Genomic DNA, 17,275 nt, shown 5'->3' on the forward strand with positions numbered 1-17,275 from the left:
CCCATCCCGGGACCGCGCCCTCCAAGTCCCAGGAGGACCGCGCCCTCCCCATCCCAGGATCGCGTCTTCCCCATCCCGGGACCGCGCCCTCCCCATCCCGGGACCGCGTCTTCCCCATCCCGGGACCGCGTCTTCCCCATCCCGGGACCGCGCCCTCCCCATCCCGGGACCGCGTCTTCCCCATCCCGGGACCGCGCCCTCCCCATCCCGGGACCGCGTCTTCCCCATCCCGGGACCGCGCCCTCCCCATCCCGGGACTGCGTTTTCCGCTCTGGATGGCCGCGGGCCGCGTCTACACGAGCCCTCGGTCGCTGGGATTGCTGGAGACGGGTCCACGTGGGTGCCCGGCCTGAGGATGCGGTTCGAGCAGGCAGGTATTTTGTGACCCAGGCCGGGCGGAGCCCTGCGCCCGACGGCCGCCACCGCCCCCACGGTGTCTGGGTTCCCGGCCCCGCCCTGCCCGCGCACTCTAGGACCCAGCGGCGTCGCTCCGCCGTCCCGGAGTGGGCGGGGCTCCGGCCATTGTGACGTCACGCGGGCGGGGCTGCCCGGCACTGGCGCGGGCGAGCGGAGCGCGCGGGTAAGGGGCGCACGGGCCGCCCGCCCATCCCTTCCCGGGGTCCACGCGGGGCGGCCCGGGGGCCCAGGACGCCCGGCCAGGGCTCGCGGTCACGGCCCCCCCCCCGCCGTGCGAGCCCCCCAGCCCGCGGTCCCCCTCCGGGCCCGTCTGCCCTGCTCCTCCCCCACCGGGCTGAGCCGCCCGCGGGCGGTGAGTCTCCCACCGGGGCTGCACCCACCTGGGTCGCGCTCCCGGCCCTCGGGCCGCCTTCCCTGCACCCGGCCCGGCGCGCCGCCCCAGCGGGAGGCCCCTGCCGAGCCCCGCGTGCGCCCCGGGCCTCCGGCTGCCGCTGCGGAGCGCCGCGCCCTGCGCCCGGCCCCTCCCGGGCGCCCGCGGTCACGCGCAGGTGCGCCCGCCCGGCCTCCCCGCTCGGACCGAGCTCGCACGCTCCGCCTCCCTCGCCAGGCGCCGGCGGTGCGGGGCGCGCGGGACGGGCGGCGATGCGCGGGGGCCGCTGAGAGCGGAGGGGCCTCGGCGATGGAGGCCGAGGGCTTGGACTGGCTGCTGGTCCCGCTGCACCGGCTGGCGTCCTGGGGGGCGGCCGGGGCCATGGTCTTCGGAGGGGTGGTGCCCTACGTCCCGCAGTACCGCGACATCCGGAGGACGCAGAACGCCGAGGGCTTCTCCGTCTACGTGTGCCTGGTGCTGCTGGTGGCCAACATCTTGCGGATACTCTTCTGGTGAGTCGGGGCTTTCTTAGCCGGGCGCCGCCGGGACGGCTCGCTGCTGTCGGGGTGGCGGGCGAGGCCGGGCGAGAGGGGGTGCCCGCGCTTGCTAAGAAGGCCCCAGCCTGCAGGGGACCGGATGCGTGGTCTCAGGCGAGTCACAACTTGCTATGGTTTTATTTTTCCGAAAAAGTGGTGGTGTTGGAGCAGAGAACCTCAAAATAGTCTCCGGCTCTACCTCCTCATTTAATGTCGAGCACGCACTCGTCAAACACCACCCGGGCTGCCTCCGGGAATTGGCACTTGCAGCGGGGGAGGGGCGAGGAAGCCGCGAAGGGGGTGACCCAGGCGAGGACAGCTGGCAGGAAGGGCCTCCTGGGCCAGCGCCGGGAGGGGCCGTCCTGTGGTTTTTCTTGTCTTTTCTTCCTCTTTTTCATAGGAAGTCAAACTTTCTGGGTGATACTTAAGTGGAGACTATTTTTTCTTGCCCGTCAGGCCAACTTCCTATTATTATTTGCGTTCTGCTAAGGAAGGTGAGGTTAATTTTAACAGCTGAAGCCAGACATAATTGGGAGGGTGAATTTTTAGAGGAAATGAAAAGAGGTTTCACAGCTGCATTCTAAGGCCCCAAAAGCCCCCATTTCCCTTCTTCTGGGTGGTCCCAAGGCCTCTCTGCCAGTGCAGGGAAGGACTCCAGGCAGCTGGTGTCCAGAGCTCCGCTTTCGACTTTGGCCACGGAGTGTCTGCCTGTTTACTAACTGGTTTTCAATGAACCGTTTGGAGGCATGACTTACATTAGCTAACAGGTGCCCACTTTAAATGTGCAGTTTGATGGATTCTGACCGATGTGTCCACCCCAGGTTCATGAGCCCAGAAGTTCTCTTTGCCACTCTGCGTCCCGTCCCAGCCCTGGCCTCCGGCAGCTGTTGACTTACTGTCCACTGTGTGCTGGGTCTGCCCTGGCCGGAGGCTTTTAGAAGGGGAGCTCGTGAGCTGACTGTGTCTTCCCAGGAGAATTTGTCTCTGAGCTGCCCACTGCAGCAACTTCTTTGAGTTTGAGTCTTGTCTGGAGGTTTGTCTCTGGGTCAGGCTGTGTCTGGGGCCGGGGGCAGAGGGTGTTGTTCACTTTGAAGATCCCTTCCTCCCCCCCCCTTTCCCTTTGGCTGAGGGTAGAGACGGTGGCTGGGTGCCCTAAAGTGGCCTTAATTAAGTGTAGGGTGAACAGGAGGAGGTCCCTAAATATACTTGTGTCTAATGCTGTTGTTTACTCTAGCAGGGGGTGTTCCCAGGGAGCTCACCCGGTTAGGGTTAGCATGCCAACCAGCTGGCCGCCCACTGTGGCCCAGGCTCACATGTTTAGGTTGCGAAGGAACGTTGTACTTATCTGTAGGGTTGTGCAATGAGTTTTCTGTAAATTAATGGAGGAGAACTGCCTGAGATTGGATTACCGTATGGGAAAAAAGTTCTACTTAGAGGTTTTTTCCTCCCCAGTATGCTTATAGTTCAAAATTGCTAGAAGAAATGATCTGATGTACACCTAAGTATCTGGTTTGGAGACGCTGGAAATTAAACTAGTTCCCTGGTGCCGTCTCCTCACTGCATTTGACAGACGTTTGGAGCAGGTGTTCCCAATGAAGATGGTGGACTGGGAGTTCCCTCTTGAGCTCTTTCCCAGTGGAGCATAGGGCAGCCTTCTGTGGGATCCTGAACTTTGTCCTCTGCTCTATTGCGTAGAAGCAAGAGCTGTCCTGGGCCACTCACAGCTTCTGTGGGCCACTGTGGGAACACGCAGGGCCCTAATTCCACAGCACATTCCAGAGCTGTGGGAGAAAGGAGGAAGGGCAGAGGGTGCCGGTCCCACCTTGAGAGTCTCTCCTGCCCGGGGATGTGCTTCCCTGCACCTCACCCAGCAAAACCCAGCAGACAGCCCAGGGGGCCGTCCAAACTCTGAAACAGCTGTGCATCCTCTTGCCCGCCCAGGCCCTCTGCTCCGAGGGTGATGAGATGATCAGCTGATTTCTCTCTAGAGCTTCGTGTTGCCCCACTTCCGCTGTGCACCAGCCTGCTGGCTTAGCAGCCTCTTTGATGTTGCAGATTTCTGAAGGTTTCCCATGTGCCAGACGCTGGCCAGAGGCTTCAGGGTTTGTGCTGTAGCGGTAGGGATACATGGGGTGTATCACACGTATGTGCACACCCCACCATGCATGCATGCGCACACACATGGAGTGTGGGTCGGGAGAGAGCAGAGGGGGCTGAGGCAGGTCCCAGGTGAGATAGCAGGTGGACCCACACCAGGACAGTGTGTGTTGGGATCTTCACGCTTCCAAGAGCCCAGTCCCTCTGGGCTGCATCTTTCCCCACTGGAGATTGGGGGTGCACGGCATATGAGGGGTTCTGCAATCCTGAAGGGCTAATTTAACTGTGTAAACCCAGAGATTCTGAAACTTAGGTAACTCTCATGCTTTTGTTTCTTACATCACTTTGCAAAACTAGCATTCAGCAGATCACATTCGTGAAATGCTGACATGCAGCATTTGGCATCTGTGGTGTGGGGAGCCAGGGGAAGGGCTGGCTAGTGCCTTGCAGCCAGTGCGTTGCAGGGCTAGTGTTTGCTCCTGGCGGCCCAGAGCCTGGTGCATCTACAGGAGAACCTTAGACTGTGAGCCACTCCCTGCCCCTCCCTGCCTGTGCGGGCTCTTAAGATGGAAACACTGTATCAGAGACGTCGCAACATTTTGCTACTGAGGTTGATAGATTCAGTGTTGCACAGGGGAGTAGATTGACAACTTCTCTTCCACTGGAGTTTTTATGTGACTTGGGGAAGTGGGGGAGTTGTCTCTCTATGGGCAGGCGCCTGTGTGCTGTAACCTATGGAGAACCAGATTCAGAGGAGAACCGCATTCAGATGGGGCAGCTCAGCGCTTCTCTGAGGAGCAGGCTCCCACTCCTGTCTGCCGGCTGTCCCGCCTCTTGCCACTGGAAGAGGGTGTATAGGCCCACATCCTCGGGGCAGGAGAAGAAAAAGTGCTCTTGAGAGGTCCTTGCCGGTACTGACTGTTATCATTAAAGGAAAAAGAGTTAGACCAATTTGATAAGTAAAAACTGGCATCTTTCTATTTTAGTCAGCTTTTTAAAATTACTGATGATGTTGAATTTTGTTTCATACTTGTTTTGTCCCTTGTACATGTTTTGTGGACAGCTGCGCTTTTTGAAATTTTGTCTTTTTCTTCATCCTAAAATTGGTTAAACGTTCACCTCTGTTCCCTCCCATTTTATCTTAAATGGTCTCATTCTTTACCTTGAGTATTGGGTTCATCTAAATTTGATTTTTGCCGTGTGGCACGTGAGGAAGCTCAAACCTCGATTTCTCCCCACACAGTTTCTCTGGTCATTTATCATTTCTGTTGAACGTTTAAGAAACAAAAGTGGCCTTTTGCACAAAGTGGCCCAAATTGCTCACCCTCACTGCCAGAAATGAGCTTGTGGAGAAGAGCCCTAGTCCCCACAGAGCGACTCATTTTACTGCGGTGCTGGCTGGCTCAGACGCGGTGCCTCCTCTGGGCCCCCGAGACCTTCCTTGTGGAGGACGTCCGGGAGCTTGGCTGTGACCTGCCCTTCATAGGTGAAGGGACTGAGTGAGGCTTGGAGATGGGGGTCTTGGGTGCTGGGCCGGGGGCAGCCTGGGGGCAGAGTGCGTGAGCCACACCCTGGCCTGGCCTCTGGCCCGGAAAGCCCCAGGTCACAGCCAGCCTGATGTCCTCTTCCCTGGGCCTGGTCCCTCAGCCGTCTCCTCCTCCCTCTGCTTCCAAGCTCTCACCTGTGTGTTTCTCGGGGTCCTCACCAGGGACAGGCTCCAGGAGGTGGCAGGATCCAGGGCGACCCCGGTGACAGCTTGTCTGCTGAACCCCAGCCCAGCCTCTGTCCACCTGGGGCCTGGGCCACTCTCTCTGCTGCCTTCTCTTCCCGAGTCTCCACGGCCTCCGGCAGCTGCTCTGGGGGCCAAGCTCCCAGAAGATGTGGGGGGGGCCTCGGCCTCCTGCACTCGGCGTGGCCGCCCTACGGGGAGTCTGTCTTGGCCCCTGCACCCCCACACCACCCAGTATCTGCGGCTTTCTTGGTTGCAGTGGGAGCCTCACCTGGAATCTGCTGCCTCAGGAGCCCCTTCTCGCCTGCTGGGCCTGCTCACCTGGGCGGTGCTGCTGTCGGGGCCGTGTCTCCGTGGAGGGTGCAGTTGTCGGTGCCCGGGGAACATTCAGGGCTGCCCAGGAGGCACAGCTGATCAGAATTCACTCTGGCAGTGAGCTGCGTTCCTGACAGGGCTTACAGCATCAGAGGGGATCGGAGGGTCAGTTCTCCACATGTATGGAACATCTTTCCTTGTCACGTAGGCAGACCTGTCAAAGATACGCTCTTTGAGGGCTGGGAGATGAGGCTGCATCCAAGGTTGTCATTTACAAATTGCTGGCAACAAGTATCTCTGCTGAGCTTGGTAAAATGTCTTTTGTTGTCTTAATTTCTTGCGTGATTCTGGTGTAGTTCCCTCCCACGGTAGCCAGGCTGGACGGCGTGGGGCAGGGGTCTCCCAATGCAGGCTCACACTGACCGGTGGGTTGAGGGGGGCTCCTGCCAGGTGGGGCTAAGGAACTTCAGGAACTGGCCCTTAGTGGCCTCACCGCAGGCAGCCTCTGCTGGAAACGCACAGAGCGAGGCTTGCCCAGGGCGCCAGGCTGTGTGAGCGGCAGATGCAGAGGCGGGGGCTGCGGGGGTTGTTGCTGTGCCTCTGGTTTCTCCGCACAGGGGAGGCTGGGAAATTAGACAGCTGTATAGGACCTGCTGACCTTGATGTGTCAACCACCAGTTCAAGTTCTGGAAATACCCTTCAGGCCAAACAAGCTCTGTAGGCCGATTGTAGTGGGAATTCAGGTCAGGGTTAGGGTTGGAGCTTCTGAAGGATCACGCACCCCACCCCGGCCCAGCCCTGGAGACGGTGACCCTGCAGGTTCCAGCTGCATGGCGCTTGTGGGGCCAGGTGGAGACAGCCAGGTCCTGCCAGCCACTGGGCTGTGGTTCTGCCCTCCGGAGGCCTGAGGCGGAGCTGGCGAGATGCTCAACACTGGCGAAAAGTCAGCAGAAGGCCTGGGGTCCGTGTCTCGGAGGGAGGGAGGGGCGGGCCGTGCCCTCGCTGCCTTCTCTTCCTTGGCGAGGGTGGGGGGCGTGGGTGAGGGAAATTTTGTGTCTGGCCCTGTCGCTGCTCTGCTGGTACTTTGGGCCGCTCTGGCCTGGCGACCCCACCTCCCCCAGGAAAGAAGGGGGGCTGCCGTGATCCGGAAGCAGGAAGGGCCTCCGACACCTGGGCAGTGGGGGGGACTCAAGACTCCCCACACTGGGTATCTGGGCCCTGGTGGGGGCTCTGGGACCAGGCCAGAGAGTCCCGGGGAGGGGAGAGCGTGGCATTTGGAAAAGCCCAGGTGTGGTGCTGAGGGTGGGTCAGGCTGTCTTGGCCACCATGGTGTCCAAGGCCCTCCCAAGGGCCCCCTCCCTGGGCGCTGCTGGTGGCCGGCACCCCTCCTGACGCGGCGGGCTCTTCACCCCCAGGTTCGGAAGGCGCTTTGAGTCCCCGCTGCTGTGGCAGAGCGTGGTCATGATCTCCACCATGTTACTGATGCTGAAACTCTGCACGGAAGTCCGCGTGGCCAACGAGCTGAACATAAAACGCCGCTCCTTCGCAGGTTGGTGGTTCACAACGTTGGAACTAAAGTCCTACGAAATCGACAAGCACATCTTAGCTTGTGTTCGTTTGGTAAAATAAAAGCCACTTTAACGTTACATGAGCGGCTTTCATTTCACCAAATGGTGCCGCTACCGGTAACTGAAGGAGTATTTTCAGGATGTTAAGTGACGTCAAACATTTCGTCATGTGAAGTGATTCCAGAAAATAGTTCTTCACTGGGATTCGGGTGAGGCAGCGACTGACCTTCACACGGTCCCCGGCGGGGAACGTCGGCCCCTGTGGATTCTGTGTCAAAGCAGGACGCGCGTTTCTGTCTGTGTCCTGGCTCACGCGGGTCACGGAAAGGCGGTGCCTGAGAGGGCAGCGTCACGTCTGTGTGCGGCTCGTGCCTGAACCTGCCCTTGCGTTTCACTGTCACCCGCAGCTGAGGACACTGGGTCTTTCCCGCGTGCCCTGTTAGCGTGCACCGGGGCCCTGCTGCAATGGGAAGGTGGCTCTGCCGTGTGGCCTGCACCTGCGGGGCGACATGCTCCATGGTGCTGTCGTCTGGGCAGGACCAGGCACACGCTTAGCACACGCTTAGCACATGCTTAATACACACTTAGCATGTGCCACTCCTTAACTTTTGGCAGCTCAGAAAATAGAAAATATTTCTTGCTGTTTTGCCTTCTCTTTTGCAAGTTTCTTCCAACCCAACCTTCCTGGGGCAAACGTAGGCTGGCGGGCTTCTCCTGGGCAGAAGGGTTAAAGCCTTCCTTTTCCTGTTTTTCTAATACTAAATCCAAGCCAGCTCGCACTTTGGTTTCGTCTGCAGGTTATGGGAGTCGGGGGGAGAGTTGGTTTAATCTCAGCGGTCGCTTGGAGAAGGCCTTTCCAGAGTTTGTCTGGTTCTGGGCTGCTGTGCCTGTGAAATCCCACTGGGGAGTTGGTCCCTGTGTTCTTGTTCCTGGTCGCTGTGTTCTTCCTGTTCCGGGGGGCCCATCCTTCTCCCTTTTGTCTGCTTCTGTTGCCAGCGAGAGGCGAGTGCGTTTGAGTTCCAGTCTTTGTGGAGAGAGCCCCCAGCGCTGCGGGGTGGCCTGGGCGGGTTAGTGCCACTTCGAGTGTAAAGGTGACCACAGATGTCTCCTCCTGGTGCGTTTTGTCCTCGCCCCCTGTCGATGCCACTTCTCCTCTCTGAGTATCTGTCCTGCCCCTGTTGAGCTGTGGGTTTGAAATTACGCCAGAGAAGGTGCCGGTCGCTGATCTTGCCTAGGAAGCTGGTTTTGAAGCCAGTCAGGACCCGTGCGAGGTGAGGAGCTGCGGTTCACATTTCTGCTCGGGTCACGTGGGCTTTCTTCTCGCAAGTCTTCTGCCTCTGCCCTGGGCCTGAAGCTCCCCATGGCACCATCCACGCCCCCTGGAACCTCAGCGGTGACCCTGGACAGGGCGTCGCAGCTGGCTGCAGGGCCGGCGTCCTCGGCAACGTTCTCTCCGGGGGAGGTGTGGACTCGGAGAGAGGGGCACACGCCTCGCTCTGTGCTTCTGCTGCCCTCAGACCGTAGACACGAGGGCGGCTTCGTGCCCCCATCTGAGGCTGGGTGGGCCCCAACAGTGGACAGACGTGAGGTGCCAAAGGTTGCAGGTTGTGAGCACCCAGGCCGTGCAGCCAAGTAGAGTTTGGTGTTTACGTGACGTTGCTGAAACGCAGGGATACCGCGGAGACCCAGCACCGTGCACCCCGCTCCACTGGGACTTTTACCTGCAGGTGTGGGCCCAGGTGGGCAGCAGCAGGACTTGCCTTCTCCCAGCAGCGTCATCAGAGGGGTATTTTAGATAAGAAAGAGAGTGGGATGGTGGATTCCTAACGTTCCATGTACATTCTTCCAAGGAAACGTTTCCATTCTGATTAGCTAACATTGAGTTAAAATAGTGAATCCATTTCCAGAGCTGGGACTGCAAGTGAATTTGTGACAAGTGCCTCTCTGTGGGGGGCAGGGTAATGGCCACAGAGGTCCACGCTCTGGTCCTGGAACCTGTGCCTCGTGCAAAGGGACCCTGCAGGCGCGGTTAAGGTAGGACCCGGAGATGGGAGGGTTGTCCGGGACGGTCTCTGTGGGCCTAAGCTAATCGCAGGGGTCCTCGAAAGTGGTTTGTGCTGCGGCTCTCGGGGACCTCCAGAAGGTGGGGTGGCCGTCACTTTATACCAGCAAGAACACGGCCCTGGGGCCCACCCCGCAAGGAACTCAGTTCTGCTAGCAACTTGAATGAGCAGGAAATGTAGCCCTGACTTTAAACCCCAAGTCCCACGTCGGACTTCTGGCCTCCAGAGCTGCACGACAGTCACTCCAGGTGGCCGTTGCCGCCGTGTCTGTGGCAGCCTGTTACAGCAGCGGTGGGAAGCGGACCCACCCTTGTCCTTGAGGCTGGAGTTCCTGGAGCAGCAGAGGGGGCAGGTGGGGCTGCGGTGACCACGGGCCGGGTCTTGTGACCTCTGGGTCCCCGCCAGGCCCCACACTAGACCTCAGGTGGAAAATCCACTCCTAAACCATGCAGACTGGGACACAGTTGATGTGTTTAGGAATTACCGAGAGTCACACCTGAGGTGCTTTTAATATTTGGACCCAATTCAGCTTTGCGCTGTTCTTGTCCACTCTGCGAGAGATGGGCCGGCACGTCCTAGGGGAAGCTCCAGTGGGTTTATTTCCTCTCATCTGCAGAGGGGGAGACGGGGGTTGTGGAAAAATCCAAAAAGTTCAGGCTTAAAGCTCTGGCTGTAGCTGACGGCTGCAGAGATCCTGCCGTTGCAGAGGGAGGTGGCCCCGTGGGCCTGGGGAGGCATAATTCACAGCCTAAAAACAGTAGAAGCTCAGCTGTTTTCCAGCTGTCTTTACAGGGATTTTTAGTTTCAAAGGTCACCAATTCAGTTTGAACGTTAGGACTGAAGAGATGTCCGTGGTGTTACAGAAGAAAGGGCAGGTTACGTAAAAAACTGAACGTGTAGTTTGCCGTCTGGTCATGAGAGCAGCGTGTGCCAGTCGTTTCGGGGAAGACGGGAGCACGAAGCGGAAGCGAAATAGCCCCACCTCGCTCGCGGCTGACCATGGCGGCAGGTGGCACTGTCCAGGTCTTCTCCTTCTTTCTTTTGTAGTCAGTGTCCGCTCACAAAATTGGTGTGATTTTCAAGATTAGCATCAAACGTAAAAAAAACACCTCATTCCATGGAGGCGTTTTCCCACACCTTGCTTGTGTGGGGCGGTCGGGTGGGCTTCCCCCTGCGAAGGGCCACTCGCTGGAGGGAGACGCCAGGACCCCCGGGAGGCCGGGCGGGACGCCGTGTCACCAGGCAGAGCGAGGCCTCTCCCGCCAGCCAGGTGCCGCTGGGCCTGGGGAGTGTGTTCCTGTCCGGAATGTGCTGGGCTTTTTCTTTTTACCTTTCACTTTTTACGATGGAGCATTTGAGACGTTTACAGAGTAGGGCGTGGCAGGGGCGGTGGTGGCCTGTGCCCAGCGGAGGCTCCAGAACGCTGGCGTCTGCTAGCGCCACCATGGCGAGAGACTGCCCCACACCTGCGCTCGGCTGTCCCGTGCTGTGATTTATGACGGAACGTCTCTATTTACCAGTTTTCAGAACCGGTTCCCGGCATCCTGCCATGACGACCACTTTGTGTTTTGTGTTATTCTGAATGTGTGGATCGAGAGATGTCGGCACGTCACTCGATTGTCGTCTCTGCACCTGGGAGGCTCCCTCTCCAGCGGGTGGGGCCGAGGTGGCTCTGAGCCCCCCGGCCCAGCACGCGGGTCTCCCCCGTCCTTGACGTCACAGGCTGCTCCCTGCCGCCCTGGCATCTCCTGCCCTGGGTCCAGACCCAACCATTTCTCCGAGGAGCTCTTGTGTCTGGGACGTGGTGTTTGGAGAGCACAGTCTGGGCTCGGGCGAGAGTTGTGTCTGTGGTTGTTTTTCTGGCTTTTCCAGCGGGCAGAGCTAGGGAGACGATTTTGGGGAAACACTCCGTGCCTGCGTTGCCGACTCCTCCCATTCGACTTCCAGCCTGGAGGCGTGACCCAGCCGCGTAGCCTGGCCCGGCCTCACTTCTCAAGGACTCCCTCGGGAGTAACAGTGTCACCCTGAGTTGGAGTCTTGATGCCAGCGCCAGCCTCCGGGTTCCTAAAAACTGGTGTTTCATTGGGACTGGGTTCTAGGCTCAGGACCAGGGATGGAGGGTCAGGTTATGGCATGTTAAAGTCCCCAGGAACAGCGATTCTTAGGTACACGCCAACTGGACATGAGGCTGGGTTCATTTGTTTCATTTTATTTTAAATGTATTATTGCTTTTTTAAAATTTAACTTTGTTCTATAATGTATATCTTTCCTCTTAAATTCCTCTTAGGGGTTATCTTTCTTTTTTCTGAGACAGAGTCTCACTCTTTTCCCTGGGCTAGAATGAGTGCCGTGGCATCAGCCTAGCTCACAGCAACCTCAAACTCCTGGGCTCAAGCGATCCTCCTGCCTCAGCCTCCCGAGTAGCTGGGACTACAGGCATGCGCCACCATGCCCGGCTAATTTTTTCTATTCTCTCTATATATATTTTTGGTTGTCCAGATCATTTCTTTCTATTTTTTAGTAGAGAAGGGGTCTCACTCTTGCTCAGGCTGGTCTCGAACTCCTGACCTTGAGCAATGTACCCGCCTTGGCCTCCCAGAGTGCTAGGATTACAGGCGTGAGCCACCGCGCCCGGCCTCTTAGGGGTTATTTGAGAAACAGTTTTCTGTGGCTCAAAGTCAGGTGGTTCAATTTCTTTGACATTTGCCCCAAATCTCAACGTGGGTCCCAGAATGGACCTGGCTGAGGGGAGGAGGGGGAGGGGACTGGCTGCTAATAAGTATGGCGTTCCTTTTTGAAAATGTTCTGAATTAGGTGGTGGCGGTGGTTGCACAACTCTGTGAATATACTAAAACCATTGACTTACACACTTAGAAGGGCGAGTTTTTTATGGCATGTAATTATATCTCAATAAAGCTGTAAAAACACGTTGTGTGGGAGGGTCACATGCCATCTCGCAGGCATCTGTGGACGTCACGTTGACAATCCCTGTCCCCGCCCCGTGTGCCACCCACGTCTGACAGGCTTGTCTGGGTTTTTCACCTGGGCCTCTGTGCCCGCGCCCTCCCTGTGCCCGCCCCATCCTGCAGCCACCCTTCTCCCCTGCGCCAGCAGGGTCTCCCTGGCGCAGACCCCGCTTCGCTGGCCGCAGCAGTGCTCTCGGGAGGCAGGCGGCGGCCTCTGCCGGCCGCGTGGGGACCTCACTCACCTCTGCCTCCTGTTCCGGTCTCTGTGGGGGCTGCACGCGGGGCCCCAGAACTTAGGACTCGGAAGGACGTTTATCTTGCTCATGAGTTTGCACTTTGGGCAGAGCTTGGCAGGGACAGCTGGTCTCTGCCGTCCTGGGTGACAGCTGGGCGGCTCTCAGAGGCCTGGGCTGGGCCCCGGGAGCTCGCTCTGTCTCTCTCTCTCTCTCTCTCTCCCTCTCTCTCTCTCCCTCTCTCCCCCCCACCCCCTTTTGCGCAGCTGGTGCTGCCCGTCAGCTGGGACCTGGCCGGGTCCCTCCGCGACACCCGCGTGGCCTCCCGCGTGCCCTGGGCTTGCTCACAATGTGGTGGCAGGTGCCAGGTGTGAGCCTTCTGAGGGAGGCAGGTGGAAGCTGCACCTTTTCTGTGACCTAGCCTTGAAATCGCAGCATCGCTTCTGCGAACGGGAGTGTTCCGAGCCCACCTGTGACCAGGGAGAAGGGGTGGACCCCACGTCCCGATGGGGGTGTCATGGTTCGGAGGAAACGGAAATGTCGCGGGGGCCACTTTTGGACCCTGAATGTCCGGGCTGCAGTCCGTGTCCAGGACAGTCCTAACTGGCCTCTCAGCGTCAGGCACTGTCTCCTGCAGCCTGCGCTGCATGAAGGGGGACCTGACCACGTTGCTTCCCCAGCAGAGAGCCTTGGGTGGCCGGAGGCGGAGCCCGGGAGAGGCCTGTGTGGGACCCGCCCTGCAGCCTGCGCCACACACGCTCCCTGCCTGCGGATTGTCCCCACCCTCCGCAGTCAGCCCCACACCTGTGCTCTCGCACTCACTCGCACTCACTCGGGGCCTCCGCTCCAGCCTGCCTCGTGCCGATGTCCCACGTGCTCCAGCGCTCTGCCGGTCAGTGTCGCACGCTCAGGCCTGGGGACGAGAGGGAACAAAGTCTGCTTGTGGCTGAAGTGCCCAAGTCCTGCACTGAGCCGTCCCTCCCTGCCCACCCCTCGTGGGTCTTGGCCTTCAGAAGAGGTGCCAGTGGCTGAGAAATCGGTCTGGACTGGATCCGAGCAGCAGGAGGGAGGAGCTGAGGAGACCCCGCCGCCCTGCAGGGACCAGGAGACCCCCGAGGCTAAACCTCAGGTCTGGTGGAAACGCCCAGCTCCCACCCACGTCCTTCTCAGCAGCAGCCGCCTGTGTGTGGAGCCACAGAGTCTAGGGGCAGAGGTCTTTCTAGTGTTTGCTTTTAGCTGTTTGCTTGCAAAATTTCCATTTTCAGGTCCAGTCCTTATTGCCTGGGGGCCGGGGCCAGGCACCTTCGACCTCACCTCTGTGGCTCTTCTTTTTAAATCCAGAGCCTGGGAGGCCTCTGCAGCGCCACCCGGAGGGTGCTCTGTCCGCAGCACAGTCCCAGCCTGTCATTCTGGGTCTCCGGCTGCGTCAGTGGGAGCCCGGCCCTGCTGGGGGGACCGGCCTGGCCGACTGCCACCCTCACACGCCATCTCCGTCCGCGTCTCTGCCGTGTGCTTGTCAGATTCATGTTGAACCAGGCGTCCTCTTGCAGCGTTTTGTGGGGTGTCCTCTGAAACAGCTCTGTCAGGCGACCTTCCCGAGAGTCTTGCCCACGGGACAACAGGGCTACAGCCAGAGCCTGTGTGCAGACGGGTTTCTAGGGAAGAGGGAAGTGGGGTCCCTCGCGCTGCTTTCTCTCAACGTAGCAGACGTGGCGGCTTCGTCCCCCTTTGACCTGAGAAATTAAGTGAAAATGTGATGACTTTAATTTTTGACCTAAAATTTTCTCCTCTTCTCCCCATTCACTTTGATGATATTGGAAGAGTTTTGGAGAAAAATAGTTCAGAAAGTGAATTTTCTAATTCACAGAAACCAAAATCCTGTGGTATTTCTGGTCCAATTTTTTTTTTAAAGAAATGCAAAAAGGGCTGGGAAACGCGGTTGTTTACCAGTGTTAAAACCAGTCTGTTTCTGTCTTTTTTCCCTTTCTGTTTCTTTCTTCTTAAAAACGTAGCTGCAGATAGTAAGGATGAAGAAACCAAAGTCCCCCCCAGGCGGTCCTATCTGGGTACGTACCGCGCTGCACCGCGCTGCACGAGGCCACCCACCCGCCAGCACGCGTGTTTCGTGCCATTCTATGCAGCTCTGCTCCCTGTCATCGCTGTCATCTGTGCTGCCTGTGACCATGCATGCGGGTCACTCACTGAGCGTGACCACGTCCCGGCACACTAACCAGCCCACAGCTCTGCTATTGTCACGTGTGAAGTAGTTGTTACAAGTCTGCCATTGTGTGTGTGTTGGCGTGTGTGTTTGTGTGTGTGTTTGCGTGTGTGTTTGTGTGTGGGGTGGGGCGGGAGAGAGGGAGGGAGGGAGGGGTAGGGAGGTAGGAAGGAAGAAAGGAGCAAATTTCAGGTTACAAGTTTGGGACTTTCTTTGTTAAACCTATTCCAAAGTATTTTCTTTTTTTGATGCTGTTGTAAATGGAATTGTTTTCTTATTAATAATTTCATTTTGGATTGTTCGTTGCAACTTTGTAGAAATAAAATTGTTGCATATCGATCTTGTACTGTGCAACTTTGCTGAACTCGTTTGTTAGTTCTAATAGCTGTTTAGTAGATTCCTTAGGATTTTTTATATATAATTCTGTCATCTGCAAATAGAGATAGTTTTTCTTCTCCCTTTCAGAGTTGGTTGCTTTTTATGTTTTTTTTCTTGCCTAATTACCCTGGTTAGAAGCAGAGAGCGTGGATATGCTTGTCTTGTTCCTGATTTTCATGAGAAAGTGTTCGGTCTTTCACCATTAAATGTGATGTCAGTTAGGGATTTTTTATAGTTGCCCTTTATTAGGTTAAGGGCGTTCCCTTCTATTCTGAATTTGTCGAGTGTTTTTATCATGAAAGAATATTAGAGTTTACCAAATACTTTTCCATGTCAATTGAGATGACCATGTGTTTTTTATTCTGTTATTATGGTGTATCACACTGGTTGATTTTTGTATGTTGAACCAACCTTGCATTCTTGGGATGAATCCCGTTTGATCGTGGTGTATAACACTTTTTATCTGTTGCTAGATTCTGTATTATGTTGAGGATTTTTTGTGTCCATACTGATAAGAGATAATGGTTTGTAGTTTACTTTTCTGGTGATGACTTTGTCTGGTGTTGGTGTTAGGATAATGCTGGCATTACAGAGTAAGTCGGCGGAGGCAGAAGGATCGTGTGCGCCCCGCAGTGTGAGGTTGCAGTGAGCCACGATGACGCCACCACGCTCTGCACTGTACCCAGGGGCACAGAGCGGGACCCTGTCTCAAAGAAAAAAAAAATGTTGGGAAGTGTTTCCTCCTTTTTAAATTTTTTTGTGGGGGAGGAAGAAGGATTGGTGTTGATTCCTCTTTACATATTTGGTAGGATTATCCCATGAACCATCTGGGCCTGGGCTTTTCTTTGTGGGAAGTTTTAAAATGACTAATTCTAATTCAATCTCTCGTTATACGTCTATTAAGATTTTCTATTCCTTCCCGCGTCCGTTTGGTGGTTTGTATTGGAATTTGTCCATTTCATGTATCTAATTCACCGCATCTAATTCATCGCCATACGGTTTTTCTCGGCATTCCCGTGTAAGCCCTTTCGTCTCTGCGCGGCCGTGAGTGACGGTCCTGCTTTCATTCCTGAGGTCAGTAATTCGGGTCTCTCCGGCCAGACCCGCACTGCTGAAGTCTAGATAAGGTTTGTCAATTTTATTGTTCTTGTTAAAGAATCAACTTCGGGTTTGTCGATTTTCTTTATTGTTTTTTATTCTCTAGTTTATTTAATTCCACTCTCGTGTTCTTTCTTTCCTTCTGCCTGCTTTGGGTTTAGTTTTCTCTTTTCCTAGTGTCTTAGCATGTAAGGTTAGGTTACTGAATTGAGATTTTTTTTCTTTCTTCCTTTTTAGTATGGGCGTTTATAGCAATAATTTCCTCTAAGCAATGCTTTAGCTGCATTCTGTAGTTTTGGTTTGTTGTCTCTTTGTTTCCATTCAGCTTAAAGTATTTTCTAATTTCCTTCAAGATTTCTTCTTTGAAGTGTTTATTCCTGAGTTCGTTTAGGAGTGGGTTAACTTCCACGTATTTCTGAGCACCCCAGATTTTCTTCTGTTATTGCTTCATTTCCTCTGTGGTTGTGGAACATACTTTGTATGAGCCCAGTGCTTTTACATTGAGGCTTGTCTTGTGGCCTGGCGCCTGGGCTGTCCGGGGAGTGTTCCCGGTGCAGACGTATTTCGCTGGTGAGCAGGGGTGGAGGGTCGTCTGTCACGTCCAGGTGGGTGATGGTGTTGTTCAAGTCGTCTGTTTCCTTATTGTTCTACGTGTCACACCTTCCACTAAAAGTGGGTGTTGATGTTTCCAACTATTTTTGAATTATCTTCTTCTCTTTTCACTTGTTAGTTTTTCTTAATGTATTTTGGGGCACCGTTGTTAGGTGCATGTATGTTTCTAGTTGTTATATCTTCCTGATGGATTGACCCTTTCATCATTATAATGTGTCTCTCTTTATTTCTAGTGATATTTATGTTTTAAAATCTATTTGTTTTGAGACGGTTTCGCTCTGTTGCCCAGGCTTGATGCAGTGGCATCAACATAGCTCACAGCAACCTCAAACTCCTGGGCTCAAGCCATCCTCCCGCCTTGGCCTCCCAAAGTGCAAGGATTATAGGCGTGTGCCACCGTGCCTGGCCAAAATCTGTTTTTTCTGAAATTAGTATAGCCTCTGCAGATTTCCTGTGGTTACTATTTGAATAGTGTATCTTTTCTGTTTTACTTTTGCCTTTTTTGTATCTTTGAATTTAAAGTGTCTTAAAGTGTCTTCTGTAGACAGCATATAATGGGTCTTTAAAAAATTTCATTCTGCCCTTTGATTTGATTGTTTATCTCATTCACATTTGATGTCATGATATATTTGGATTTACATCTGTCATTTTGCTTTTTGTTTTCTATATGTCTCA

At 55.6% G+C, this 17,275-nt stretch overlaps 1 protein-coding gene across 2 annotated transcripts in view; it reads left to right on the forward strand.

The window, feature by feature from the left end:
* The first annotated feature begins 954 nt into the window (after positions 1-954).
* Positions 955-17,275, forward strand: part of PQLC1 (PQ loop repeat containing 1) — a 36,914-nt gene continuing 20,593 nt past the window's right edge. The window contains exons 1-3 of one of the 2 annotated variants that reach the window (XM_012657823.1): positions 955-1,299; positions 6,880-7,013; positions 14,307-14,360. In XM_012657823.1, the coding sequence (XP_012513277.1) occupies positions 1,097-1,299; positions 6,880-7,013; positions 14,307-14,360 (391 nt within the window). In that variant the 5' untranslated portion in view covers positions 955-1,096. The remainder of the gene's footprint in view (positions 1,300-6,879; positions 7,014-14,306; positions 14,361-17,275) is intronic. The other variant, XM_012657824.1, reaches the window with a different exon arrangement.

This window comes from Propithecus coquereli, unplaced genomic scaffold (genome assembly GCF_000956105.1).
Source record: "Propithecus coquereli isolate 6110/MARCELLA unplaced genomic scaffold, Pcoq_1.0 Scaffold560, whole genome shotgun sequence".
In the NCBI taxonomy this organism is placed as follows: domain Eukaryota; kingdom Metazoa; phylum Chordata; class Mammalia; order Primates; family Indriidae; genus Propithecus; species Propithecus coquereli.